The sequence below is a fragment of the Palaemon carinicauda genome, chromosome 7 (genome assembly GCF_036898095.1).
Source record: "Palaemon carinicauda isolate YSFRI2023 chromosome 7, ASM3689809v2, whole genome shotgun sequence".
NCBI lineage: Eukaryota > Metazoa > Arthropoda > Malacostraca > Decapoda > Palaemonidae > Palaemon > Palaemon carinicauda.
In genome coordinates this window covers 10,761,454-10,787,300 of record NC_090731.1, presented here as the reverse complement: position 1 = coordinate 10,787,300, position 25,847 = coordinate 10,761,454, and the positions used below count along the sequence as shown (strand labels likewise).

The 25,847-nt window shown below is 35.2% G+C and overlaps 1 protein-coding gene across 1 annotated transcript; it reads left to right on the top strand.

The window, feature by feature from the left end:
• Positions 1-5,918: 5,918 nt before the first annotated feature.
• LOC137643467 (uncharacterized) lies at positions 5,919-25,361 on the top strand. The gene is made up of 3 exons (XM_068376242.1): positions 5,919-6,011; positions 19,334-20,312; positions 22,545-25,361. The coding sequence occupies exons 2-3, from the start codon at positions 20,280-20,282 to the stop codon at positions 24,663-24,665; spliced, it is 2,154 nt and encodes a 717-aa protein (XP_068232343.1). The 5' UTR covers positions 5,919-6,011; positions 19,334-20,279; the 3' UTR covers positions 24,666-25,361.
• Positions 25,362-25,847: the final 486 nt, after the last annotated feature.

The window sequence follows — 25,847 nt, the reverse complement described above, 5'->3', positions numbered from 1 at the left end:
GAGAGAGAGAGAGAGAGAGAGAGAGAGAGAGAGAGAGAGAGAGAGAGAGAGAGAGAGAGAGAATATATATATATATATATATATATATATATATATATATATACATATATATATATGTGTGTGTGTGTGTGTGTGTGTGTGTGTGAGTGCATGTGTGTCTGAATTAAATGTAGAGACCGTTGAGGAAACAATAGAGACGAATAAGAGATTTAAAACAGGCCATCAAGGTTTGAATGTATTTAAAATTAAAAGTTAACGAAAATGCGATTGAGTGATAAACCCAAGATCTGCTTTACATTTTTGGATACACCAAGGTTTGCAAGGCAAGCCTGGATAATGGGAAAGTTTCAAAGGAAAGAGTAAAATAATAATTTCACTGCATGAAGGAAAAAGGGTTGTGGTGGCCTGGTCGTAGTGCACTTTCCTGGTAATTGCCAGACTGGAGTTCGAGTCCCGCTAAAACTCGTCAGTTCCTTTAGTCGCTGCAACCTCACCATCCTCGTGAGTTAAAGATAGGGGACTTGGAGGAGCCAATAGGTCTATCTGCTGAGTCATCAGCAACCATTGCTTGACCGTCCTTGGTCCTTGCTTGGGTGGAGAGTGGGCTTGGGCGCTGATCATATTATTATGGTCAGTCTCTAGGGCATTGCTATGCTTGAAAGGTCAATGTCATTGTCCCTTGACTCTGCCATTCATGAGTGGCCTTTTAACCTTTAAAGGGATACAGGCTTGATAGGACAATGTCAAAGTTCCTTGCCTTGAGCCATTCATGAGGGGACCTTTAACCTTTAAAGGGATAAAGGTAGCAGGATATGTGCAAAAGTTTAGTAAGAAAGTTGATTTGTGTGGAAAAGCTGAGGAAAGAATGCATGAAGGGATTGTTGAATCAGCTTCCACATATGGAAGTGGAGTGTAAACGTCGAATGAGAATAATAGAGAAATGGCTAACGGTATTTTTGAGACGTATAGTAGCCCACGTAAGTAGAATTAACGGAGAGAAGTGAAAACAAAGAAGTGGTGAAAAATACTATCATAGGTGAAAGGAGAAACCAAAGAATTTTGAGGAAGTTTGGTCGTGTAGAAAGAATAGTTGATAATGGGTTATTGACCGAATGAATAACTCAGATATGGTAGAAGGAAAGAGGAGAATGCATAAAAGGGGTTGGGTAGATGGTGTGAAGGTGAATTATAAGACCAAATGTGCGTTCAAGATAGGTTTGAATGGTGCAATGTGTATAAGGGGTCCAACACACTGTTGATGAGCCTTCTGTGTGTGCACATAGTGATTCCTTTTAATTGTGTACTATACAGGTGATTCATCCCCGATTCAGAAGTTGCAAGACGAATATGGCATTTATGTGAGTTCACATCTTGAGCCAACCCCTGTTTAATGGTACCGCTCCCCTTCAGAGGGGTTTAGAACATAACAAAGCAAACTTGAATACATTTCATTTCACAAATGTCTACAGATACTACTTCTTTGGGACTCTTATCGATGTAGAGGTCTTTCTCTACCACTTCAGAATTTTACCTCGTTGTGCTTTGACAAAGAACCCATAAATCATGGGAGCCATAACTAGGCCTACCTATAAACGATACCAGGGAGAAAGTAACCTACATCTCAACATACAGAGTTTAGGGTCATGTGAACGAAACCCAACGGGACATTGCAACTAATATCTGTTGCACAGAATCACACAAGCATGCATTGATATACCTTTGTTTTTGTTTCAAGTTAGAACATAGGACTCCTATGTTCAAACTTTCACATAACCCTAAAGTCTGTACGTTGAGATATAGGTTACTTTCTCCCATATCATTTATAGGTAGGCCTATAAATAATAATAATAATAATAATAATAATAATAATAATAATAATTGATAAATATTATTAATAATAAATATTGATAACAATAATAATAATAAAAATATTATTATTAATAATAATAATAATGACATAGGTGCCAAATGTATCCCGTGGGTTTAATATCTGACTGGCCGTTTCTGTCTCCACAGCTGTGCATTATCACCTTCTGGCACGAATTCGAGAGAATTAACAAGTATCAATCATGTAAGGTAGAGTGGATTATTCTCATTAATTGAGAATCTTCCCATACGAGACAACCACCCTCTATTAACGAACTTCTTCGATCTGAAACATGTCACACCAAAGTGACGGTGACTCGGCGAGTGTGATCAAAGTTCCCTCATGAAATTTTCTTAGGCTATATCTGTTGTGTAAAAGGGACGTTTTCCAGCTGTTTAGGGTTAGAGTTCTCTTGCTTGAGAGTACACTCGAGCACATAAATTCTATTTTTTCTTCCTCTTCTTGTTTTCTTAAATTTTTCACAGCTTATATAGGAGATATTTGTTTTAATGTTACTGTTCTTAAAATATTTCATTTTTCCTTGTTTCCTTTTCTCACTGAGCTATTTTCCCTGTTAGAGCCCCTGGGCTTAAATAATCCTGCTTTTCCAACTAGGGTTGTAGCTTAGCAAGAAATATCAATAATGATAACAATAATGTTCATCCATTTGTTCATAAATGGGAGTCTTAATTCTATTGAAAATGGGGAGTAAATAGCAATAAAATGTAGGAAAACGTGCGTAACGTTGAATAAGAAAGAATAGGTTTTGATATCTAGGAATCCCTAGAGTGCGTGCAATTGGGGGTAAATAACACCGTGTGTCAGAGGTTTTAACAAGATACTGTTGGGATAAACGGCTGTGTTGATATACAGAGTATAGTTCTGTTAATGAATCATTGGAGGAATTGTAAGAGATGATAAAAGATTTGAATAGAGACAGCAGAAATGTAAGGCTGAAAATGAATATGAGTAAAACTATGATAACGTTCAATGAAAATGCAGAGACAACAAATACGGGTTATGGACGAACCTCTTAGAGATTGTTAATGAATATACGTACTTAGGACAAACAGTAAGTGTTTCCCTCAGAACAGAGGGGTAAGCATGGGATGGGGAGCTTGTGGTAAGAAAATGAGATTGTGAAATGTAAAATGCCACTTTCTCTAAAAAGAAAAGTATTTAATCGGATGGTCCTACCAGTATTAAATTATGCTTCAGAAACTTGGCCCCTTAGAACATAAGCTATTCACAACTCAAAGAGATATGGAAAGAATAATCTTGGTAATAACACTAAGAAAGAGAAAAAGAGCAATGTGGATACGAGAGCAAACTATGGTAGAGGGTATTCTCACATGTAAGAAAAAGAAATGGACATGGACAGGACATATAATGAGAATGACAGATAATAGATGGACATTATGAATAACAGAATAACTAGATTGCTGAAGATGGTGGATTGACGAACTAAGAAAGTTTGCGGGTGTGGACGGGCATAGAAAGACCATTAACAGAAGGGAGTGGAAGCAATTTGCATGCGCTATGTGTACGAGCGTGAGAATGTCTATGAGAACACCAGACATAATTTCCTGACCTATACAAACACGTACATAACTCATACGCAACACGTAACACTAGAAAGGGGAGGAGACCGAGCGAGCATATCATGGGAACGCGGAAATCAAACACATTTTGACAACCAACTTTCTAATCTCCAGCCATCGCACTGATCGATGGCAATGGTGGACGTTCGCCAGGAGAGAGAGAGAGAGAGAGAGAGAGAGAGAGAGAGAGAGAGAGAGAGAGAGAGAGAGAGAGGGGGGGTACTTAGTTTTACGGTAGGTGACGGCTAAAACTTTAATTGGCGGGTTTCAAATTTCCACAAAAAAAAAGAAAAAAAAATGGAGACGAAATTGGCTCGTATTAGATCAGTGGAATTTTGACCATATGAACACAGCACTAGCACCAGGGAGGCCATTCTGAGCCAACAAGACTGTACAACCAGATGAAAGTATTATGAATTGAGGTAGATTAAAAGAGTAGAAAGTGGTTGCAGGTTGTTACGCCTATAGAATACTGCATGGATTACATTGATATTACTATTAGGCCTACCCTTCGGAGGTAAAGATATCACATTTACGGATTTGTATTAAAACTAGTTCGGTTTAAAGGTCACTCATAAATAGCAGTGGCAAGGGACAGTGACAAGGCCCTACGTGCCTAGAGACTGACCATATATTATTATTATTATTATTATTATTATTATTACTTGCTAAGCTATAACCCTACTTGGAAAAGCAGGATGCTATAAGGCAGAGGGCTCCAATAGGGAAAATAGCCCAGTGAGGAAAGAAAAAAAAAGGAACTACAAGAAAAGTAATTAACAATTAAAATAAAATATTTCAAGAACAGTAACATCAAAATAATTCTTTCATATATAAACAATAAAAATTTTAAAAAACAAAACGAAAAAAAATAAGATAGAATAGTGTGCTCGCGTGTACCCTCAAGCAAGAGAACTCTACCCCGAGACAGTGAAAGACCATGGTACACAGACTACGGCACTACCCAAAAGAGAACAATGGTTTGATTTTGGAGTGTCCTCCTAGAAGAGCTGCTTACCATAGCTAAAGAGTCTCTTCTACCCTTACCGAGCAGCCAAGCAGCCTCTTCATCAAGCCAGGACCAGGGAGAGCCAGACAATGGCAACTTATGATTCAGCAGGTAAAACTATAGGCTCCCCTAAACTTCCCAACCCTAGCTCACAGTGATGGTGAGGTTGCAGACACTAATAGAAACTACCGAGCTTGAGGAGTCTCGAATTCCTGTCCAACAGATTGCCCCTTACGAATTGAGAAGAAAGTAACTGGTCAGACCCATCAGCTGCGTCAGAAAACAAGATGAATGTTATTTTTGGTCTTTTGAAATGATTACAGCTGCTCAAATTCTGGAATTCGTCTGAAAATTTCCATTGGAGTTCTTACTCCAACTCTGATTGTTTCTCAATTTACAAAATCGTATTAAAAACAAAAGTAAATGTTTTATCAAGCAGTCTGAAGACTGCTGCTTTAACCAAACAGTAGAGTAAAAAGAACAATGCACCCTCTCTCTCTCTCTCTCTCTCTCTCTCTCTCTCTCTCTCTCTCTCTCTCTCTCTCTCTCTCTCGTAAAATTACGGTCTCCGATTTTTTTTTGTAATGTTAATTTCTCATTAAATCTCTAATCACTTATTATTTTCTCCTTCGGGCTTTGTAAAAGGAATATTAATCCAAATCATTTTATATTTCAAGCGATAAAAATGGCATAGATATTTTAAAGATAAAATAAAGATTATTATGAAAATTGTATTTAAAATAAGTAACTCGTGTACACCATAGTGTCTTTTTAATTAGATATTAATTCACCAAACGTTGCATATATAATAAGTTATTCACAATCTAATATCAACAGCTTATAGCAAACTTTCAACTGGGCGCTACGAGGAACTGTAAGAGTTAGAAGACCCAGGCCTACATGGCTGAGGATTTTGAAACGTTAAGTATATGACGAATGGAGAAGTATTGATTTAAAAGCTCAAGAAAGAGACGACTGGCGAAATCTAACCGAGGCCCTTTGCGTCAGTAGGCGTAGGAGATGATACTGATGATGATGATGATGATGAAGATGATGATGATGATTGCATCTTGATTTTCCAACCAGGGTTACAGCTTAGCTTGCAATAATAATAATAATAATAATAATAATAATAATAATAATAATAATAATAATAATAATCGCACACATTTTCATCAATAGCCGATCTAAACCAATTTTTTCCTTCTAAAGGCCGTGATCGGCCTTTGACAAGCCGAGAAAAAAAATCCGTTCAGAGAGAGAGAGAGAGAGAGAGAGAGAGAGAGAGAGAGAGAGAGAGAGAGAGAGAGAGAGAGAGAGAGAGAGAGAGAGAGAGAGAGAGTTGCAGGTTTTCAAGTTATAACCGTGCGTGCGTGTGATCCGAGCACCGGCCTTGCTCCGGCAACCAAGTTGCCAACGGAAAAAAATTATCATTGGAACTCCAGAAGTCGTTGTGGAAAGATACTATACGTCCCCAGGTCCGTATTCTGCTCGGGTGTGAATTGTTCCACTTCTCCGATATTTTGTCTGGCAGGTAGGCCTATTGACGGTTACGTTAACTGCCCCTACTACTTGGCATTATTCAGTATTTTAGCACTGTTTTACGAAAAAGGTGTCGAATTATAGTGATATATATCTCCAATTTGTGAAATAGTTATAATACTTTAAAATACAGCTAATTAATTGAATATCTAAAAAATAAAACTAGAGTTTAGTGCTGAAATACAACGAAGAGATTGAAGATCTTGAAATTTAGAGAAATAAAAAACTAGTTTAGTGTCTATCAATGTTGGATAGTTTTTTTTTATTTCAAATTATGTTACCTTCAACTGTAACTAGAGACAATTGTCCATCAATAATTATATTGTAATGAATGAAAACATTCTAGTTTCTGTGGACATTTTTATTGTTTGAGTAAAATTCATTATGCAGTAAAGGGTTCACGGTTAATGTCCTGTTAACGCATATTTTTTTCTTTTTTAGTTTGAATTATTGTTGGGTGAACGTTGTAAAGGTAATTGTTATCTTTAATTAACATTATTTTCTTAATCATATTTACGTACACACATTATATATACATATATATATATACATATATATATATATATATATATATATATATATATATATATATATATATATATATACATAGTATGTATGTATATATATATATATATATATATATATATATATATATATATATATATATATATATATATATATATACACACAATTTCAACCCCTTTGATTAAAATAGAATTTTAGAATGTTAAGTAAATGAGTGAATGCTAGCAAAAATAATTTAATTTGTAAATTATCATTAAAAGAAACACGACAGATAACAATGATAGTAATTAAGAACTCACAATCTATGAAACATGGATAAGCTATAAGGTACTGTTTATCACAAGATGGATAAATATACCTTATTCAATATTATAATTATTACTATCATTATTGTTATTGCCTTCTCTCTGGTTACTTTCCACTTTCCCTTTACATATTCTTCACAGATTCTCCTCTGTCCTCATACACCTGACAACACTTGAGATTACCAAACAATTCTTCTTCACTCAAGGGGTTAACTATTACACTGTAATTGTTTAGTGGCTACTTTCCTCTTGGTAAGGGTAGAAGAGACTCTTTAGCTATGGTAAGCAGCTCTTCTAAGAGAAGGACACCCCAAAATTAAACCATTGTTCCCTAGTCTTGGGTAGTGCCATTGCCTCTGTACCATGGTCTTCTGCTCTCTTGAGTTAAGAGTTCTCTTGCTTGAGGGTACACTCGAGCACGCTGTTCTAATTTCTCTAATTGTTTTGTTAAAGTTTTACTAGTTTATATAGAAAATGTCTGTTTAGGTGTTGTTGCTGTTCTTAAAATATTTAATTTTTCCTTATTTCCTTTCCTCACTGGGTTATTATCCCTGTTGGAGCCCCTTGGCTTATAGCATCCTGCTTTTCCAACCAGGGTTGTAGCTTAGCAAGTAATAATAATAATAATAATAATAATAATATCTGCTGAGTCATCAGCAGCCATTGCTCGCCCCTCCTTGGGGGGAGAGGGGGCTTGGGCACTGATCATATGCATATATGGTCAGTCTCTAGGGCATTGTCCTGCTTGATAAGGCAATGCCATTGTCCCTTGCCTCTGCTATTCATGAGTGGCCTTTAAACCTTCAAGCAGTGAAATTAAATAACTAGAATATTATTGCCATTTGCTCAGTGACTGTGGGTAAGTCTACGTACTTTTGTGTATGCTTCAAATTAGCAGACCGCTAAGACCTATAATAATTACAAAAAAAAAAAAAATAGCATTAAACTTTGCAGTTTCAATAAATACTTTACTCAGTGATGGGTTATTAATGGCGATAAGCTGGGAAGGAACGTATAATGAATTCCTTTTTATGTGCGAGAACAGAATTAATAGAGTAGGCCTACATTGTAAAACACACATCTCGGTTAATATGTATACCCGGTTTATTAATATTAACTTAATTCTAATAAGGCATCCTAGGCTTGCCTAATATTCTTTAATTTACTCCTGCGAACTTTGGATTGTTTGCTGTCAGACTCCGTAAACGTCCGTAGATTCGGTGAACGGAGAAATGTAAACAAACGAGCGAGCTGATTCGCATCGAGATGCAAATATATCTGGAAGAGTTCAAAGAACTAAAATTCCAGTACGGAGTTATTATTATTATTATTATTATTATTATTATTGTTGTTGTTGTTGTTGTTGTTGTTGTTGTTGTTACTAGCTAAGCTCCAACCCTAGTTAGAAAAGCTGGATGCTATAAACCCAAGGGTTCCGACAGGGTAAAATGTAGGCTAACCCAGTGAGGAAAGGAAATAAGGAAATAAACTATATGAGAAGTAATGAACAACGAAAATAAAATATTTTAAAAAGAGTAACATTAGAATAAATCTTCCATATATAAACTACAAAAACTTCAATAAAAACAAGAGAAAGCGATAGATAGAATAGTGTGTCGGAGTGTACCCTCAGATATGTAAGCTTGACGCTTCCTGTACGCAAGAGCCCGTGCCTTCCGCGAGGTAAGGCAATCTAAAAACAAACGATGCTTCCGGACCTTGAGAGTCTACTGACCACATCGATCAGTTGGAACTTTAAAAGAAAACCACCAGAAATGTGTGGCTTATCAAATGGCAACAAAAACCAACCCGCACTGAACAGGCAAAACCAAAAATCCTATAATTTGCAACAACCCCAATTGCAAAAGTGGTCAATTCAAACAGACATCTTGACTACGTCATGGTAATATTTATAACTAAATTTATAACTTGCTGGTGAGGATCGGCCTGGTCAAAGACCTACATTCTCACTCATGTGGAAATTACTATGTGTAGGCCTATATATCTTATTTGCTATAAACAAAGCTTCTTAAGAAAATCATGCTAAATTTCTTATAGAATATCGCTGTAGTTCAAATTTAGATTACATTGCAATTATATCAAGACAACGAACATGGTTGAAAGGAGTTTTGATGAATTTGGTGTTAGATCGAGAAACAATGAAATTCCGGCGACATGTCTAGAAAATTGAACTTGGTGATATCAACCAAACATATAGGGTGATATCAAAGCTACTAACTAGTAAAATCACGGTGTTCTGGCACAAGCTTTCAAATTTCTACTCGACGAAGTTCCCCCTTTTTCATGCTTGGACAATTCAACCATTTAATCTATCCAATAAAATTAGGCCAAAGTGTGGTAGACTTACTGAACAGTAGCCAGAATTCAATCACTATTACTAGTAAATTGGGTTGTTTTTTATCTGCATACAACCACCAGAATACTCTGGTATCATGAAGAAAGTGCTATAAATTATTATATAATAACCACGTCACCCTAGGTCTAGAATTTTCATAGAAGCGCACCTTACAAATGATCGGTCTAGACAAGTCTATTGTTGGTTGCCATAATGTGTCATTTGGGGTTAGCGTACCGACACCCAACAAGGTGACCTAATCTTTCATTACATACCTTGATCCACTAAACTTGAAATAAGCCAATCCCTGTTTCGATCATGGCACGATGTCGTCTGTTCTTCAATACCATTTCTCTTTAGCAACTGGTAGATGTCTGCTATAGTCATAGCCTCTGTACCATGGTCTCCGTCTGTCTTGGGGTAGAGTTCTCTTGCTTAAGAGTACACTCGGGCACACCTTTTTAATCATGTATATTTTCCTCTTGTTTATGTAATTTATATGGAGGATCTATGAGTATTCTAATTTCATTACTGTTCTTAAAATGTTTTATACTGTTCATTACTTCTCATGTAGTTTATTCATTTCCTTATTTCCTTTCCTCACTAGGCTATTTTACCCTGTTGGACACCTTGGGCTTATAGCATCCTGCTTTTCTGGCTCGGGTCGTAGCTTGACAAGTAATATCAAATGCGAAAGCAACGATTTACATTGGTAAAAGTTTCACACATCCTGCTTGAAACTTTTGTATATGGATTTTCCTATCCAAAACACTGTACATTATCATGATTTTCTTTTAAAGAATAAAATAATGACGAAACTACGAAAGCTTCAACCGCTCATCTCTAATAAATAACAGCAGTTTGGACTATCGTTGAAGCTGCGGTAGTGATAAATAACTTGGGTTTGTTGACCAAAATGGTGAGACCCTCGGTGTTTTCCTTTCTCTGTTGTCATTATTGTCTACGTTTAAGAAATTGGATGTTTTGCTAGATCTTACAATTCTGTACAATTTCCTCTTACTTCTATATCCATTATTACATTTTTATCAGAGTTTTTTTTTTTATAGATTCTCATAACAATTTCCTCCATTACTCTCTGGTTCTCGTGGATATTAACTCCTGTTATTTACAATTCTGTCCTTTTACATGTTCCCCGTATCATTAAGCGCTTCCTGTCTACGTTTGGGTATTGAAATTACTGTCAACATCCCAGCTATTTTCTGATTTTTATTTGCTATTTTTACCAATTATTATGTCAAGCTGTGAATTAGCATCGTTGTTTTTAATGTATTGTGTCTTAAGATTTTTCAGTTGTCATACCCTTTTTTTATCATTATGATTGCTGTTTATTAGCATTGCCTGAATCCATCGTTCTAATTGATTCTAGGTCATTAAGTCTACCTCAGCATCTATTATTATTATTATTATTATTATTATTATTATTATTACTAGTGTACGCGACCAGTAAACAATAACTGCTAAATGTTTAGATAGAAATGCACACACACGCACATGCGCACGCACACAAATTCAACCCTTCCCAGACCCTCCTCACTTCCTAACTATAACACCCCCTTTCACCAGGGTATAACTACTCCCTCTTCCCCGACGGACGGCGAGAGACGTTTTGTCGCTGAGCGAGACCGGAATCTATATATATATATATATATATATATATATATATATATATATATATATATATATATATATATATATATATATATATATATATACTGCATATATATATCCTGCATATATATATACTGCATATATATATATATATATATATATATATATATATATATATATATATATATATATATATATATAAAGAGAGAGAGAGAGAGAGAGAGAGAGAGAGAGAGAGAGAGAGAGAGAGAGAGAGAGAGAGACTTGCTCTTTATTATATAGCCTATTCTACTGATGGTGCATTTTTTTCCCTTTTCCTCTTCAATATATATAGATTCTGAATTTGAAGATGGCTCTAAGCTGGTTAAAAGAGGTGCTCCATTGATATTTTTGTACGTAGCCACCTTTATGTTAAAAATAGATTGCATAAACAAATGAAAAGTGGTACGTCACTCTTGTGAATATGTGCAAGTTAAACTATATAAAGAAAGTAAGTAAGCCTACTGGTGTTTATAAAGATGGTAAAATAATGCCATGCTTTAAAAACGAAACAACAATGACGATGAAAAAGAAGCATGTTCATGCTGTTTAATCCATTAATCGTTCAGTTTTTAAAGAATTTGCGCCAAATCATCATTCTTGGCTTTTTATTTCAAACCGAGAGTCATGCTGCTTTCATGAGCATGCAACGAACACTAGGTCAAGAACTTTAGTTCGCTGCTATTACTTCCATTCTCGACTAATTCACCTTAATTTTTAAAATGGAAACAATAATGGAAAACATACATAAAGAAAACATGCGTACATGATAGTGGAAAAGTCATAATTTGAAAAAAAGGCCGTGATTTTATCTATATCTAATTCCAGGAGATCATTTATCACTTATATTTCCGCTTGAAAAAACTGTAAATCTCTTACCACCCTCCCGGTCCAGTGAGCACAATATCTTGTGAGAACCGTTTTGTGCTTAAGGCATTGCTCTCTTAATCTCAACCACACTCGATTTCCACCACTATTGAGGGTGGTTAAAAAATGACGCACTGAAAATTCTGGAGGATGGACTCGATTCACAGGGCTAATTATTTTTTATAAAAAGAAAAGAACAGAAAATGTACCGAACTAGTTTAGCTCTAGGGCAGCCCGTAAACGCACTGTCCAGTTCATAACAGCCCTCCCCCCCCCCCTACCCGAGGACAAACAAGACCGTTAATTAAGCCTCTTCACCGTCTCACCGAACATATGCAAACTCATTCATATAATAATTAATCTTGGACAGTCGAATTGCAAATGTTTGAACTGTGTTTACTGCTCTATTTAATTCAAGACAACGTGTTTATTTTACAATGCTCTTTCGATACCTCATCATGATCGTGCCAACAATGGATATTTTAAAAAATAGTTCTACCAGTTTTGTCACAATGTATGGCATAGATATCAAGTGACCGGCCATATATAGCCTACCCGATAACTATCGATTAGAAAAAAAAAATAACTATTAGCTTTTTACTTTGTCTTTGGAAGTAGTTTTGTGTTTATAAATTTAGATTGGGAAAATGTAGGAATTAACATTAATGGGGAATACCTTAACAACTTATGATTTCTAAATGACATAGTTCTATTTAGTGAATCAAAGCAGGAATTGCTAAAGATGATAGAAGATTTGAATAAAGCAGAAATGTAGGTCTGATAATTGATATGTGTAAAACAAATCTTTAAAAATTTTTAGATGATTATACATATTTAGAACAGACAGTGTTTCCCCAGGACATGAGGCCGAAATTAAAAGAAGGATAAGCACATGGACTGGGAGCTATTAGTAAACAAAATGAAATTATGAAAGTTAAAATGCACCTTTCTCTAAAAAGAAAAGTATTTAATCTGATTGTCCTACCGGTATCAACTTATGCAGTAGAAATTTGGAGCCTTACTAAAGCCCAAAAACATAAGCTAGATACAAGTTACAATTCAAAGAACTATGAAAATAATAATGATGGGAATAACACTAAGTGACAGGAAATAGAACAACATGGATACGAGACCAAACTAAAGTAGAGAATAATCTAACATGTAAGAAAAAGAAATGGACATGGACAGGGCATATTATTATTATTATTATTATTATTATTATTATTATTATTACTTGCTAAGCTACAACCCTAGTTGGAAAAGCGGAAAAGCAGAATGCTATAAGCCCAGGGGCTCCAACAGGGAAAATAGCCCAGTGCGGAAAGGAAACAAGGAAAATTAAAATATTTTGAGAACAGTAACAACATTGAAATAAACTTCTACATAAACTATAAAAACAAACTTTAACAAAACAAGAGGAACAGAAATAAGACAGATCAGTGTACCCAAGTGTACCCTCAAGCAAGAGAACTCTAACCCAAGGCAGTGGAAGACCATGGTACAGAGGCTATGGCACTACCCAAGACTAGAGAACAATGGTTTGATTTTGGAGTGTCCTTCTCCTAGAAGAGCTGCTTACCATAACTAAAGAGTCTCTTCTACCCTTACCAAGAAGAAAGTGGCCATTGAATAATTACAGTGCAATAATTAACCCCTTGGGTGAAGAAGAATTGTTTGGTGTTGTCAGTTGTATGAGGACAGAGGAGAATATGTAAAGAATAGGCCAGACTATTCGGTGTGTGTGTAGGCAAAGGGAAAGTGAACCGTAACCAGGGAGAAGGATCCAATGTAGTACTGTCTAGCCAGTCAAAGGACCCCATAACTCTCTAGCGGTAGTATCTCAACGGGTGGTCGGTGCCCTGGCCAACCTACCACTTGAATTAGAATGAAAGATAATAGATGAACAAGAAAAATGTCAGAATGGCTCCTTATAGATTTCAAACGAAGCAGGGGAAGGAAGAGTAGGCGATGGATTGACGAGCTAAGAAAATTTGAGGGTATAGACTGACAGACGCGAGTGGAAGGACATACCTGCGGGGCCTTTGTCCTGCAGTGGACTAGCTACGTCTGATGATGATGTGTTGTGCGTGCGCGCGCGCGTGTGTCTGCGTGCATATCACATTATGGATGTTATATGGGAATGAACGAAAGGTAGAAGATATTAGAATTAATTGTTTATATATATAGATTGACAATAAGAAAAATTGTGATATCTTGTAGCGGTGTAAAGGTAACATAAATAGACCTATCAATTAGAACAACAGAAGTTGGGTTTGTCATGTATTATATATTATATAAGAAGGAAGTACATTTCCTTAAACTACTGATTTCATTCTATTGTTAAACTAGACGTTCAGAATTCTTCCATTGAAAAGGAAAAGTTATACTTGCGGAGCCAAAAGGGCGTGAAGCAGAACAGTGAAAAAAAATGTAAACAGAAGGATGTCGAGTTGTAAAAACCGTTGCCTAGGCTACTTATAGAAAAGTAACCCAGATTTAAACAGATAATGTGGAGTAGGTTAGAGTTATATGTTCAGTAGGTTATAAATAAAATCTGAAATCCGTTTATTGAACAGGGTGATGTGATTTTGTTAATGACACAGATTGGAAATTTTAATTCAGTACTAAAGTCATCAAATATTCATTGTTTTCGTGTGTGTTCTTCGCCTTTTAGAAATTAGGAATTTAAAACTAAACTAAGGGATCTTAATAATATCTTAAAAGATAAAGGCAATTAAACCTCTGATATCTATGTGAATAATCCTGTATATATATATATATATATATATATATATATATATATATATATATATATATATATATATATATATATATATGAGAGAGAGAGAGAGAGAGAGAGAGAGAGATACATGTGTGTCTGTTCTAAACCTGGATTTTCTCTCAAAGCTGTTTTCATGTGCATATTGTTCTCGTATTCTCTCTCTCTCTCTCTCTCTCTCTCTCTCTCTCTCTCTCTCTCTCTCTCTCTCTCTCTCTCGCGTAATCATCATAAAATTTCTAATATTATAAAATTCAATCTAAATTTGTATAATGATGTACATATTCCGGAAGGTTTGCAGGAGACACGTTGTGTATGACAAATTTTATGCGTCTAAGTATTATCTCTGTCAAAAAATCTACTTATGATTTTTGTTTTGAGTATATCTAAGGTTGAGAGAGAGAGAGAGAGAGAGAGAGAGAGAGAGAGAGAGAGAGAGAGAGAGAGAGGTTTCAAATTCTAACAAACGACAGTATTGATCTTCGTTAGTTGTCACTTTTCGAATCTAATGATAAAAATTGAGATCCAATTCTCCTTATAAAAATCCTTATGGACTTCATGTAAGCTACCAATAGGATCCAAGTCCTCAATTAGGACCTGATTAACATTAGAAGTAGTATGCCTTTCGCGGTTTCTTTACAGTAATGAAAAGGCCATTACAATGCAATAGAATCCCATGAATGCAGATAGCTAAGCAAGGTGGAAGCATGGTCTAGGTACACTTAAAACCATACTGTATAGCTAGACCGTGGGTGGAAGAAGTTAACAGACCATGACTAAGCAGATGAAAGGGGCAGGGTGCTAACCAGTCATTGAGACCATAAAAAGAAAAAAAAAAAACTTACTCATCGAATTTGGACTGACAATCATCCCATGAGAAATCATTAATGGCGGGAAATTGGGGAATGAAATGGTTCGAATTGCTGGTCAACATACCGTAAGATTTTTACCGTTCCTCTCTCTCTCTCTCTCTCTCTCTCTCTCTCTCTCTCTCTCTCTCTCTCTCTCTCTCTCTCTCTCTCTGCTACATGATAATAATTAAAGTCTTTCTCTAACTGAGAAAATTGGATACAAGGAATTCTTGGCAATAGTTTCCACAAAATCATCGAACTAGAGCCGATGTTTGAAATCCGGTATCGGATAAAGTAGATCTAAAACATCCACTATAATTCAAATAATGAAATGTTGCGAGTAAATAACAAAATAATCAAATATTTTGAAAACAAATATAGTTTTTCTACAAAAGATATAACTAGAAAGAAACGCAAATATACATATTTTAATCAAAATTCTCCAGAATTAGATAATTTGCAATTATCTATTTGCAAGATGAGCAAATATCAAAATTATCAACTTAATCATATATTTAAGAATATTCAGTTCATGAAAATGTTACATTTTCATAACTTTAAACCACGAATCAGTCAGAAATTGTTCACCCTTATGAAACCGACATGAAACGTTCTTCTGCAAGGTACTGTCGAAAATAACCATTACTTTTTTAGGGCAAATGGTGCTCTGTGCGAGACATTACTCGTTGACCCACATTGTAAAAAAAAAAAAAATAATAATAAAGTATCAGAAGTAGCTTTCTTTTCCCGCTCATTTTTTTTTTGCTAACAGTATTGGCCTAAACTTACTCTAAAGATTGTAAGCGACTTCATGGTCAGTCTACTATGCCTGTAATTCTAATCAATAACATTATCAGCGTCTCTCTCTCTCTCTCTCTCTCTCTCTCTCTCTCTCTCTCTCTCTCTCTCTCTCTCTCTCTCTCTCCTAAGCCCAGTTACACATAATTTTCTAGACTTCTTTACCTCTGATCTAGCTTTCTTTCTTCAATCTTATTGCTCAAATTCTTTTGATTTTTTCCCGTGATACAACCGCGTGGTTTAACCCCAGTTTGCACATCAGCATTGAATGGCATCCTCTACCCTAGCGGTTGGTAGTATTGTGCATACTTTTCATTATTATTATTATTATTATTATTATTATTATTATTATTATTATTATTATTATTATTATTATTATTATTATTATTATAACACAACTACCGTACTATTAATCAAAATGTTGGACCAGTAATCAAAATGAAAACATCAAAACTGATCAAATAAAGTAATTAGGAAATTTTGGGGTGATTACTATTTAACTCATATCACCAATCGCTATCTGCTCATTTATTCAAATATGTTTATGGAAAAGTGTATATGTATGTGTATCAACGTAACTTTAGGTATGTATTGAATAACGTTAAAAACCAACACAATGAAATGAACGAGGTATGATAAATAAACATTAATATTCTCATACTGTTATAATAAATTCGGTTATAAATATATCAGTCATCTGCTCTCTGTACGAAAATACTGATTTTAAATAATTGGTTTCCGATGTTCTTCGACCGGAAGTGAGCAAGTGGACAGCAGGATGTTTCGATAAGCATCTGTTAGACCTATAACGGGTCGAGGCCGGCTGCTCTGAGACATCTTATCACTAAGTTAAGCCACGAATTGCCTGTTTATGTTGTAGGCCTATGTGTGTTTGTGCAAGTGTGAGATAGAATAGTGTGTTAAGATACATCTAATAATATAAATTATATTTTACCAAATTATAAGCAGCATTTTTAATTATCTATTTACTGTTGGTTTGGTGTATAATTTCTCTTAATTTTTTTTATACTTTTTTTTCTTCTACTGAGCTTTCTGCTTGGTATGTACTTGCTTGCTAAGATAATATAGCCATTTTCATTTATCGGATTTGAATATATACACATTTTGAATAGATGTGACAACTAGAGTGTAAAGACCATAATAAGTATATCAATAACGATGACTAAACACGATTTTAGTGATGAATTTCTTCTGTAAAGTACACTGTACGTTTCCGGCAGTTTGGTTTCTAGGCTATTGGATGACGATTATTTATTTTGAGTTAAAGTAACAATTACATTTAGTTTTGTTCCTTTTTGTGACACACACACACACACACACACACACACACACACACACACACACACACACATATATATATATATATATATATATATATCTATATATATATATATAATGATAAGTTTTTACATCACCATGCTGGTCCTTACGAATTGGTGATGGTAGATTTTCATCTGATCGCTCACAGCAAACCAGCCTAGTATGGGTGGTCCTGACTAGTACAGTTTTGCTGTCCATGGCTATACACAAACCCTTTCACCATTACATATTAAGCTATCCCCACTCAGAGGATATATATATATATATATATATATATATATATATATATATATATATATATATATATATATATATATTATTACTGAGATAATTCACGATAACAGTTCGGCGAACTGAAGAGCATTGCAGAATCGCTAAAGAAAATCTCTCAACTCCAAACTGTCTGTAACGGATTTTGAGTTTAAGAAAAATTGAAAAAATAATTATTGCGTTTTACTCTCATGATTAAACCAATCAAAGCGATCCAATGACTTGAGAGACATCTATAATAGCCTTTATTATCTTGCTGTTTTGTTAACTTATAAGCTATTTGTTTAGAAAATTCAAATTTTTCAAAGGTAATGTTAGAAAGGGAAAAAGAATAATTATCAGATGTGACATCTCACATGTTAAAATTAATTAGAGTTTGAGAGAGCCTACAGTTCAGGTTCAGGTTCTGGGGTGAGGCATAGCCTCTACAACGGCGCCTCTAGTCTATTCAAAACATGGGCTCGTTCGTTTCGTGTCAGATCTTCCGAGAGCGCTATCGGTGGCGTTCTCTCCCACGTCGATTCGCCAGATCACTGCATTTTCAGTTCTCACTCTCTTTCTCGGGCAAACAGAAATGCTAATGTAGGTTAATTGTAATGATGAAATCATTATGCATAAATCGTGAGAAGGTGCAATGACCGGAACCATGACAAAATTCGGAGTCGCCTTATGTAGCAGAGGCACCATGATGACGTCATCAGAGCACATCCAGGCACTATTATGAAGGGGAAGTTCTTCTTCTATTAACGTGGTTTTTGGAAGTTAGTTGGTGCTAATAATAATAATAATAATAACAATAATAATGAAGCTCATTCATTGATGATAATAGATAGGCTGAACTGGGACAATCTTATATATAAATGAATCAGCTTTAGTATTTCATGTATGGGATACGATGTTATTTTTGCATCATTCTTAAAAAAGCTCGATATTTGACCGAAGAATGTAATTATATGAATAGCTACTTCATTTATGTGAAAACTACGTTCAAAATAGCCTACCACCGATTACCAACTCAGCACTTAACCATTCACCCAATTATAGAGAAAGTTTGTTAAGCATAAATTACATTTAATCCTAAGAGACAATATCTTTCTCAAGGTAAATTACTCACTTGATAAGGTTTTCCTTTCGCCATCGTTTATTGCTTTTTTTCTTATCAGCTGCTTGCTCAGAAATCCACTGTACCGCACATGTTTGAATTCATACACGCTTGTACACTAACGGTTTTGTTGTCTTTATCTTATAACTTGAAACTCGCTCTTCCCTGCACTGTTATTAGACCAACCTGTGTAAGCAGAGAATAGTTTCCATAATTTTTGAACGACTCTTGTTATGCCACAAAAAGTGTATTTTCACGTTTGAAATACTTCCACTTTTCTATAAAAAAAAACCATATATTTTCCAATTTTTGTGTCCTTTTTCACTTGTAAGGTTCTAAGAAAATACTTGTTCGATAGATAACAAGCATGCATTAATCAGTGTATATTTATATTTTGATCATTGTTCGTTTATTAGGATTAAAAATATTTAATTCTTTTTTTTTATTTACAGGCACCCAGCATCGTAAGACGAAAGTTACCCTACTGAGAAAGAGCTGCTACAGAGTCCAGTCTCTACAACGCAATGAAGATCACGATGAAAATATAAAAGAGGCAAAATGAAAACGGAGACAAAACAATAATAAAAAAAGAAATATATTGAGAGCATCTTTCAAAGGTTAAAACTAAGACTGAAGTCTCAAACGTTATCCTATTCTTAAGTTCTGCTTGGCTCGTGTATCATTTAAACATCGTTAGATTAAACACTGAAGTAAGAATAGCGTAACGTAGAGAGGAACTTAACTTAGTACTTTTATGAAATCAGATCTGACCCGCCAAGGAAAGAAAAAAATACTGCTAACGGTCAATCTAAGACTGTCAAGCAAATTAACAATTGTTGTTAGTACAGTATGATGTTGACAGCATATGAATAATAGAAGATATTAAATTGTCCATCTTTATCAAGACCCAATGGTAGAATAATGTAAAAATCTAAATAAATTGGTCAAACAGTTAATAAACAAAAGGAGACCAATATAAATGAAACATAAATGGAAACTCGAAACGATAACTGAAAGACCACCAATATAAGTGAAACTTTAAAATGACAACTTTAAATAATCACTGATTTCGTATCGTTCGAGAAGAATGGTGAAAAGCAAGTGCAAGTGATGCGAGTGGTAAGTGATCACTAATCAAGTGACATTAAATTGTCAGAAGGCTTTCGAATTACTTACAATTGAAAGAAAGTATAAACTGAGACTATCCATGATCGAATGAAGACAGGATGAAGGAAATCAGAACACTGAAACAGAACCAGAAAGTGATTCCAAGTTCATAATACAATCTGAAACTATTTGTAAGTGAATAAATAGAATATTTCAAGTGACTGTTAGTGGAATTAGATTGTTTCCCAGTTAAGTAGACGAAGACCTGAATTACCCAAGAAGACAGTCATCATGAAGGTAGTCGTCATAGTAGCCTTTGGCCTGGTGAGTTATTCGGCAGAAACCGAAATATCAGAACACATGATGTCCAGTATAGTATGATTGTGGTCCGGTCCACCTTCTGCTGAATCAACAATTATGGTCTATTAACCTACGTTCCTCTTCATCATCATCATAATGTTCTCGTTTTTACAAAACAATCTTCATTTTCTTATTCCTGATAGTTCTGTACTAGTCTATATTTTTGTTTTCTTCAACGGCGCCCCTTATTTTCTTTGACGATAACCTATTTTTTCCTGCTAGTGTTTAAAAGAACCAGACATGTCTTCTGAAAATTAATGAACCTGAGAAACTCATTTAGTCTAGACCTTAATATTATCTAGCAAGTTTTCATTTTTCAAATGCGGTTTTGCCTCCGACAATAACAAGATTGGCGTTGTTTTTCGTGGTTGAAGTATTCATACATACGTAGGTACACGCGTAAATACATACCTATATATATATATATATATATATATATATATATATATATATATATATATATATATATATATAGAGAGAGAGAGAGAGAGAGAGAGAGAGAGAGAGAGAGAGAGAGAGAGAGAGAGAGAGAGAGAGAGAGAGAGAGAGAGTTAACATATTCATCATCAGCCTTTACTAGTCCACTGCAGAACAAATGCCTCAGACATGTCCTTCTTCTTGCGTCTGTTAGTGGTCTTTCTATGCCAGTCCACACCGCAAACTATCTAAGTTCGTCAATTCATCGTCTTCTCTTCCTTCCCCTGCTTCTTTTCCAATCTACAAGGACCCATTTTGTTATTCGTAATGTCCATCTAATATCTGCCATTCACACACACACACACACAGATATATATATATATATATATATATATATATATATATATATATATATATATATATATATATATATATATATATATATATATATATATATATATATATATATATATATATATAAATGCAGATCCCATTGGTTGCGTTCGTTGCAAAGAGTACAAAATCAGGTACAAGCTTAGTTAGTAACAATTAAGTAAAGATTAACTTGAGAGCCAAATTTTGTATGGATAGATTCAAAGAAACATGTTTACCATTGAAGATAAAGTTGATATCTAAATACCGTAATAAATGCAACGTAATCTAAAAAACACGCAGTAGTGACATTAACACACTTTTGATATTTTTTTTCTCTACAGAACGTATCCGGAACGTAATCGCGCGGTCTCACAGATCATCTGAGCAAATGAGAAAATACATTGAATGATCGTAACTTTCAGACGTTTGAATTACAAGTCAGTTGCTACCATGTCTGCATGACATTATACATATCGTTTTTCATATCGACCTAAATTTCATAACGGCTCATGCAGAGTACTTGAAGACCAGTTATTTGGGTTCACTCACACACACACACACACACACACACACACACACACACACACACACACATATATATATATATATATATATATATATATATATATATATATATATATATATATATATATATATATAATGTGTGTGTGTAATTTCTGTTTATTGGTAACTTTTCATAGAAATTTGCATCGCATAAGCAAAAAGGGACTTTACTACAAAACCACTGACCCATCAACTGAGTGCTGTAGGCATCCATTTCTATAAAGTAACAAATCTGACATTGTTTTAATCATCATAAAATACAACATATGTGCATTGTAACGATAATTAAGTAGTGATTTTAAAAATGCAAATTTAGATGAGTGTATATGCAGTATTAGGAAACTGGTTCAGATATAACAGAGGAAACTTACATAATTCATGTCCCGTCTTATAGTCATCCTTGCTTTGATATTTTCCTAAGAATAATTGTAACACTAAAGATACTAACTTATATGTGCAGTTGGACAAAGGAATTCCTAGCACACCTTACTTTGAAGAAGTGCACCCTAAAACACCCTTACTGTACGGCAAATAACCAAACAGTTAGTGTAGGGAGAGAAGGCAGAGATTGTGGGTTGGGCTACACATAGGATCTAGCCCTACAGTATGGTGGGCCACTGTGCAATTCCTCAGAAAGATGTGTGCGAGAAGTTCTTGTGTCCAACTTTACATAAAACAGCTTGAGGTTATATTTCATAAATGTAGAGTACTGTATATACTAAAAAACTAGTGGTTTCTGTAACTAATAATAATGTTACCCTTAGATGTAAAATAAAATTAGATTACAATCTGTTTTATTTTAGGTTGATGTTTTATAGCTATTTTTTTAATCTTTTGCAGCTTACATGCAGCACAAATACTGAAGGAAATCAAGTGGATAACATCACAAGTAGAGAAGAAAAAACAGAAGTATATAAATCACCCTTACAGCTAAGAAGTGCCAGTGAAAACAGCACTGAAAGTTTAATTATTCGTGAAGTGTACCAACCCACTTCTATCATCCAAGGTGAAGAAACAGTAGGATTAGGAACTGAGACTGAAGACCTTTTCATAGTCTTACTTTGCAATCCTGAAAGCAAAACGATTCTTGTGAAGAAAGATTTCCTTGTTAATAATGCCGTTTTAGATCATATCTGTGCAGAAGGTAGAGAAAAGGTTCCTGAAAATCACCAAGGAGATGATAGTGTAAGCTTTAGAATATCTAGGACTAAACGAGATGTTAATGATACAGAAACACCTGGGAGTGAAGCTAACACCCAAGAGATAGAATTGCCAAAAGCAGAGCCATGGATATTTCCAAGCAGACCCCAATCTATAGGAAACATACTAGGCCAACAAATAGCCAATCACCACAGAAGAAACCCCTCCCATGATTCGAATCTGCCTACATCATCGCTGAATATTCGGATTCAGCCTAATCCGAGTACACCTCAGCTAGATAACAAATTGCCCCATACAACGTTAAAGCAAGACAAGATTTCCGAAATTAACGGGAAAGGACCCCTTTCAAGTGGTAATGGTATTTCCAGACAGTACTTCTTGGCCGATTCTTACTCAAGGTATCCAGAGATCCCTATCCGTCATCAGCAGAACTATTATGCTCCACCTCCCTTTCCGTCTTTGGGTGAAGCAGGAGTCAGTCTTCTTAACCTGCTGAATCCCTTAAATCTATTTAGAATGCCTGGACCGCCTCAGCCGCCTATAGGTAGCAACCCCTTACCCTACAATAACAACAACCCTTTACCCTACAATAACAACAACCCCTTACCCTACAATAGCAACCCCTTACCCTTCAATAATAACCCGTTACCAAGCAACATTAATAATTTACCATACAATAACAACCACCTGAGACATATAGCAAACCCTGTGAGGCCATCAATTTATGATATTCGCCAGCCAACCTGGTCTGAAGATGGACATTCCTATGGTTCCCATGGAGACGATCCTTTTCTGGAGAAAGGAAGAATAAAATACGAAATAATCAAAGACAACAAGAAACACGAATTTGGCTTTGAGTTTATGGAGGACTCCCAACTCCGAGATGATATCTATGTTGGAAAAGATGGGAACTTGTACATCAAAGATGACAACACATATGGAAATTCACAATCAAGTTTTGACATTGAATCATATGCTGGTGATGGTAAGGACCTGTCATTTGAGGTCAGTTCATATGATGATGAAAAGGATCTATCACCTGTACAGAATAAAGGAATTCCCCAAGGAAATTTGGAAGAGCCGGACATTGAGGACCCTAATACATTTGAGGAGCAGTATCAAGAACTATTGAAGAACCACAACATGAATGAAGAATCCCCCAAAACTTATGGTACACATTTCAAAGATTTTGTCACTGGGCATCGAGAAATTTATGACATCAACAGTCTGGATTATTATGAAGGGGATCCTTTTTCTGAAAATAAAAAACCAAATAGTTTACGCGAAGTCCCTAGCGACTGGGTCTCTACTCCACCTGGTCGTATCAATTACCCAACATACTTCTATGTGCCTAGAACTGTAATTATTCCACCAATGCACAGGTCAAGACTAAGACGACCATCACCGCCGAGAGCTGGAAGTTCTTCAACGTCTAATTTAAGATTGAGTGGACTTAATCCTCTGAGTTCATTCCTCTTTCCATCTTCTATTTCTCGACCTTTATCACAAGGATACGAAGTCAGTGATGATTTTAATCGTCTGTCAAATGGTCACAGGAAATCGACAAATTACAAAGATCTCAGTGGTACAAAAGCCCAAAGTTCCACCACATCAGGCACGAGAAAGATGACAAACGGTCACGGCTTTTATCCTGGAAATGGATTCTTCGAAGCAGATTTCCCAACAGTCTTCCAAATGTCACCATTTAAACAAAGCATGGAGCATCTATCTGCAGCATTGCGACAAAATGGAACGCTTTTGATAGATATGAAAAATTCTACCATTACTACTGCACAGTGAGAATGCAATATATACCTTCCTGAACAGGTTTTGGGAATTCGTTAACCGACTTCATTAATATGTAAGATGCTTCTCAAACATTCCAGAAATACTGCAGTTTTTCTTTGTCATTCAGATCGACATGACTTGGAAACAAAATCAAGGGGAGTGTTTACTAGCGAAAGCTTACATTTCACTGCTTAACTTCTCATCGACTGATGATTTGGTTACTGGGTAAAGAACGAATGCGACCGGAGGCATAAGCTTGCAACCATCTGAATGTGAATTCCCAATTCTAATTCCAGCTACATCTGTTGATTATTGTAGATTAGTGGAAAATGTCGCAAAATAACTTCAGTTAATGCCATCCAAGCAATGACAGACTAACTGCTGGCCTTGAGGGCAAACAGTGAGCTGAATGTTATTGTGCTACCAAAACTGCTTATCCATTTAGAATTATACAGTTGGTTGGTGAACATAACTGATGATTTAAGGCCATCAGTCATTGGAAATCACTGTATAGAGTTTTGAAGCTCTCTTTTCCTTATCCTGTATGATGAAAATAATATGTGGGTCATATTTATTATATTTTTTATCATTTACTTGGCTGATAGCTAAACAAGCCATAATATTAAACATCAATAATTCTCTTTGGTACCAGTTCTGCAATACCTTTGGGTCCACAGATTTTTTTTTTTTCATTTAGAGGAATAGATAGAACGTCCAATTTTAATATTATGGGTATTCGATTTTCATGTGTCTAGAATAAACTTCAATAATAAGAACGATTTTAGTCTATTTTCTTTCATTTCCACCCAAAAGCATTTTTATTTATTCGAGGTCCTTGTGCCCCGGTAAGAGTTCTATGCAACTTGCATCTCATACAATAATCAGAAAATTATACACAACCATGTTTTTCCACATTTTAAGACTATACTGTAGTTACTCTCTCTCTCTCTCTCTCTCTCTCTCTCTCTCTCTCTCTCTCTCTCTCTCTCTCTCTCTCAACAAACTTAATACCCAAGAAAATTCAATGCTGTTGGCTAATGTAGTAATCAGTGAAAAATATTTCCAAATAGCAAAGTTTCTTCTACCTTACGACTTTATTGGGTCCTGATTAATTTTCCCTTATATAAAAAAGTATCCTGGAATGATAATTTAGAATTTGAATATAAAATAAATTTTGCAATTTTGTTTCAAAAC

Coding starts and splice junctions, on each gene's coding strand:
- LOC137643467 (XM_068376242.1), top strand. CDS start 20,280: ATGAAGGTAGTCGTCATAGTAGCCTTTGGCCTG. Junction 20,313..22,544: donor TCATAGTAGCCTTTGGCCTG/GTGAGTTATTCG, acceptor AATCTTTTGCAG/CTTACATGCAGCACAAATAC.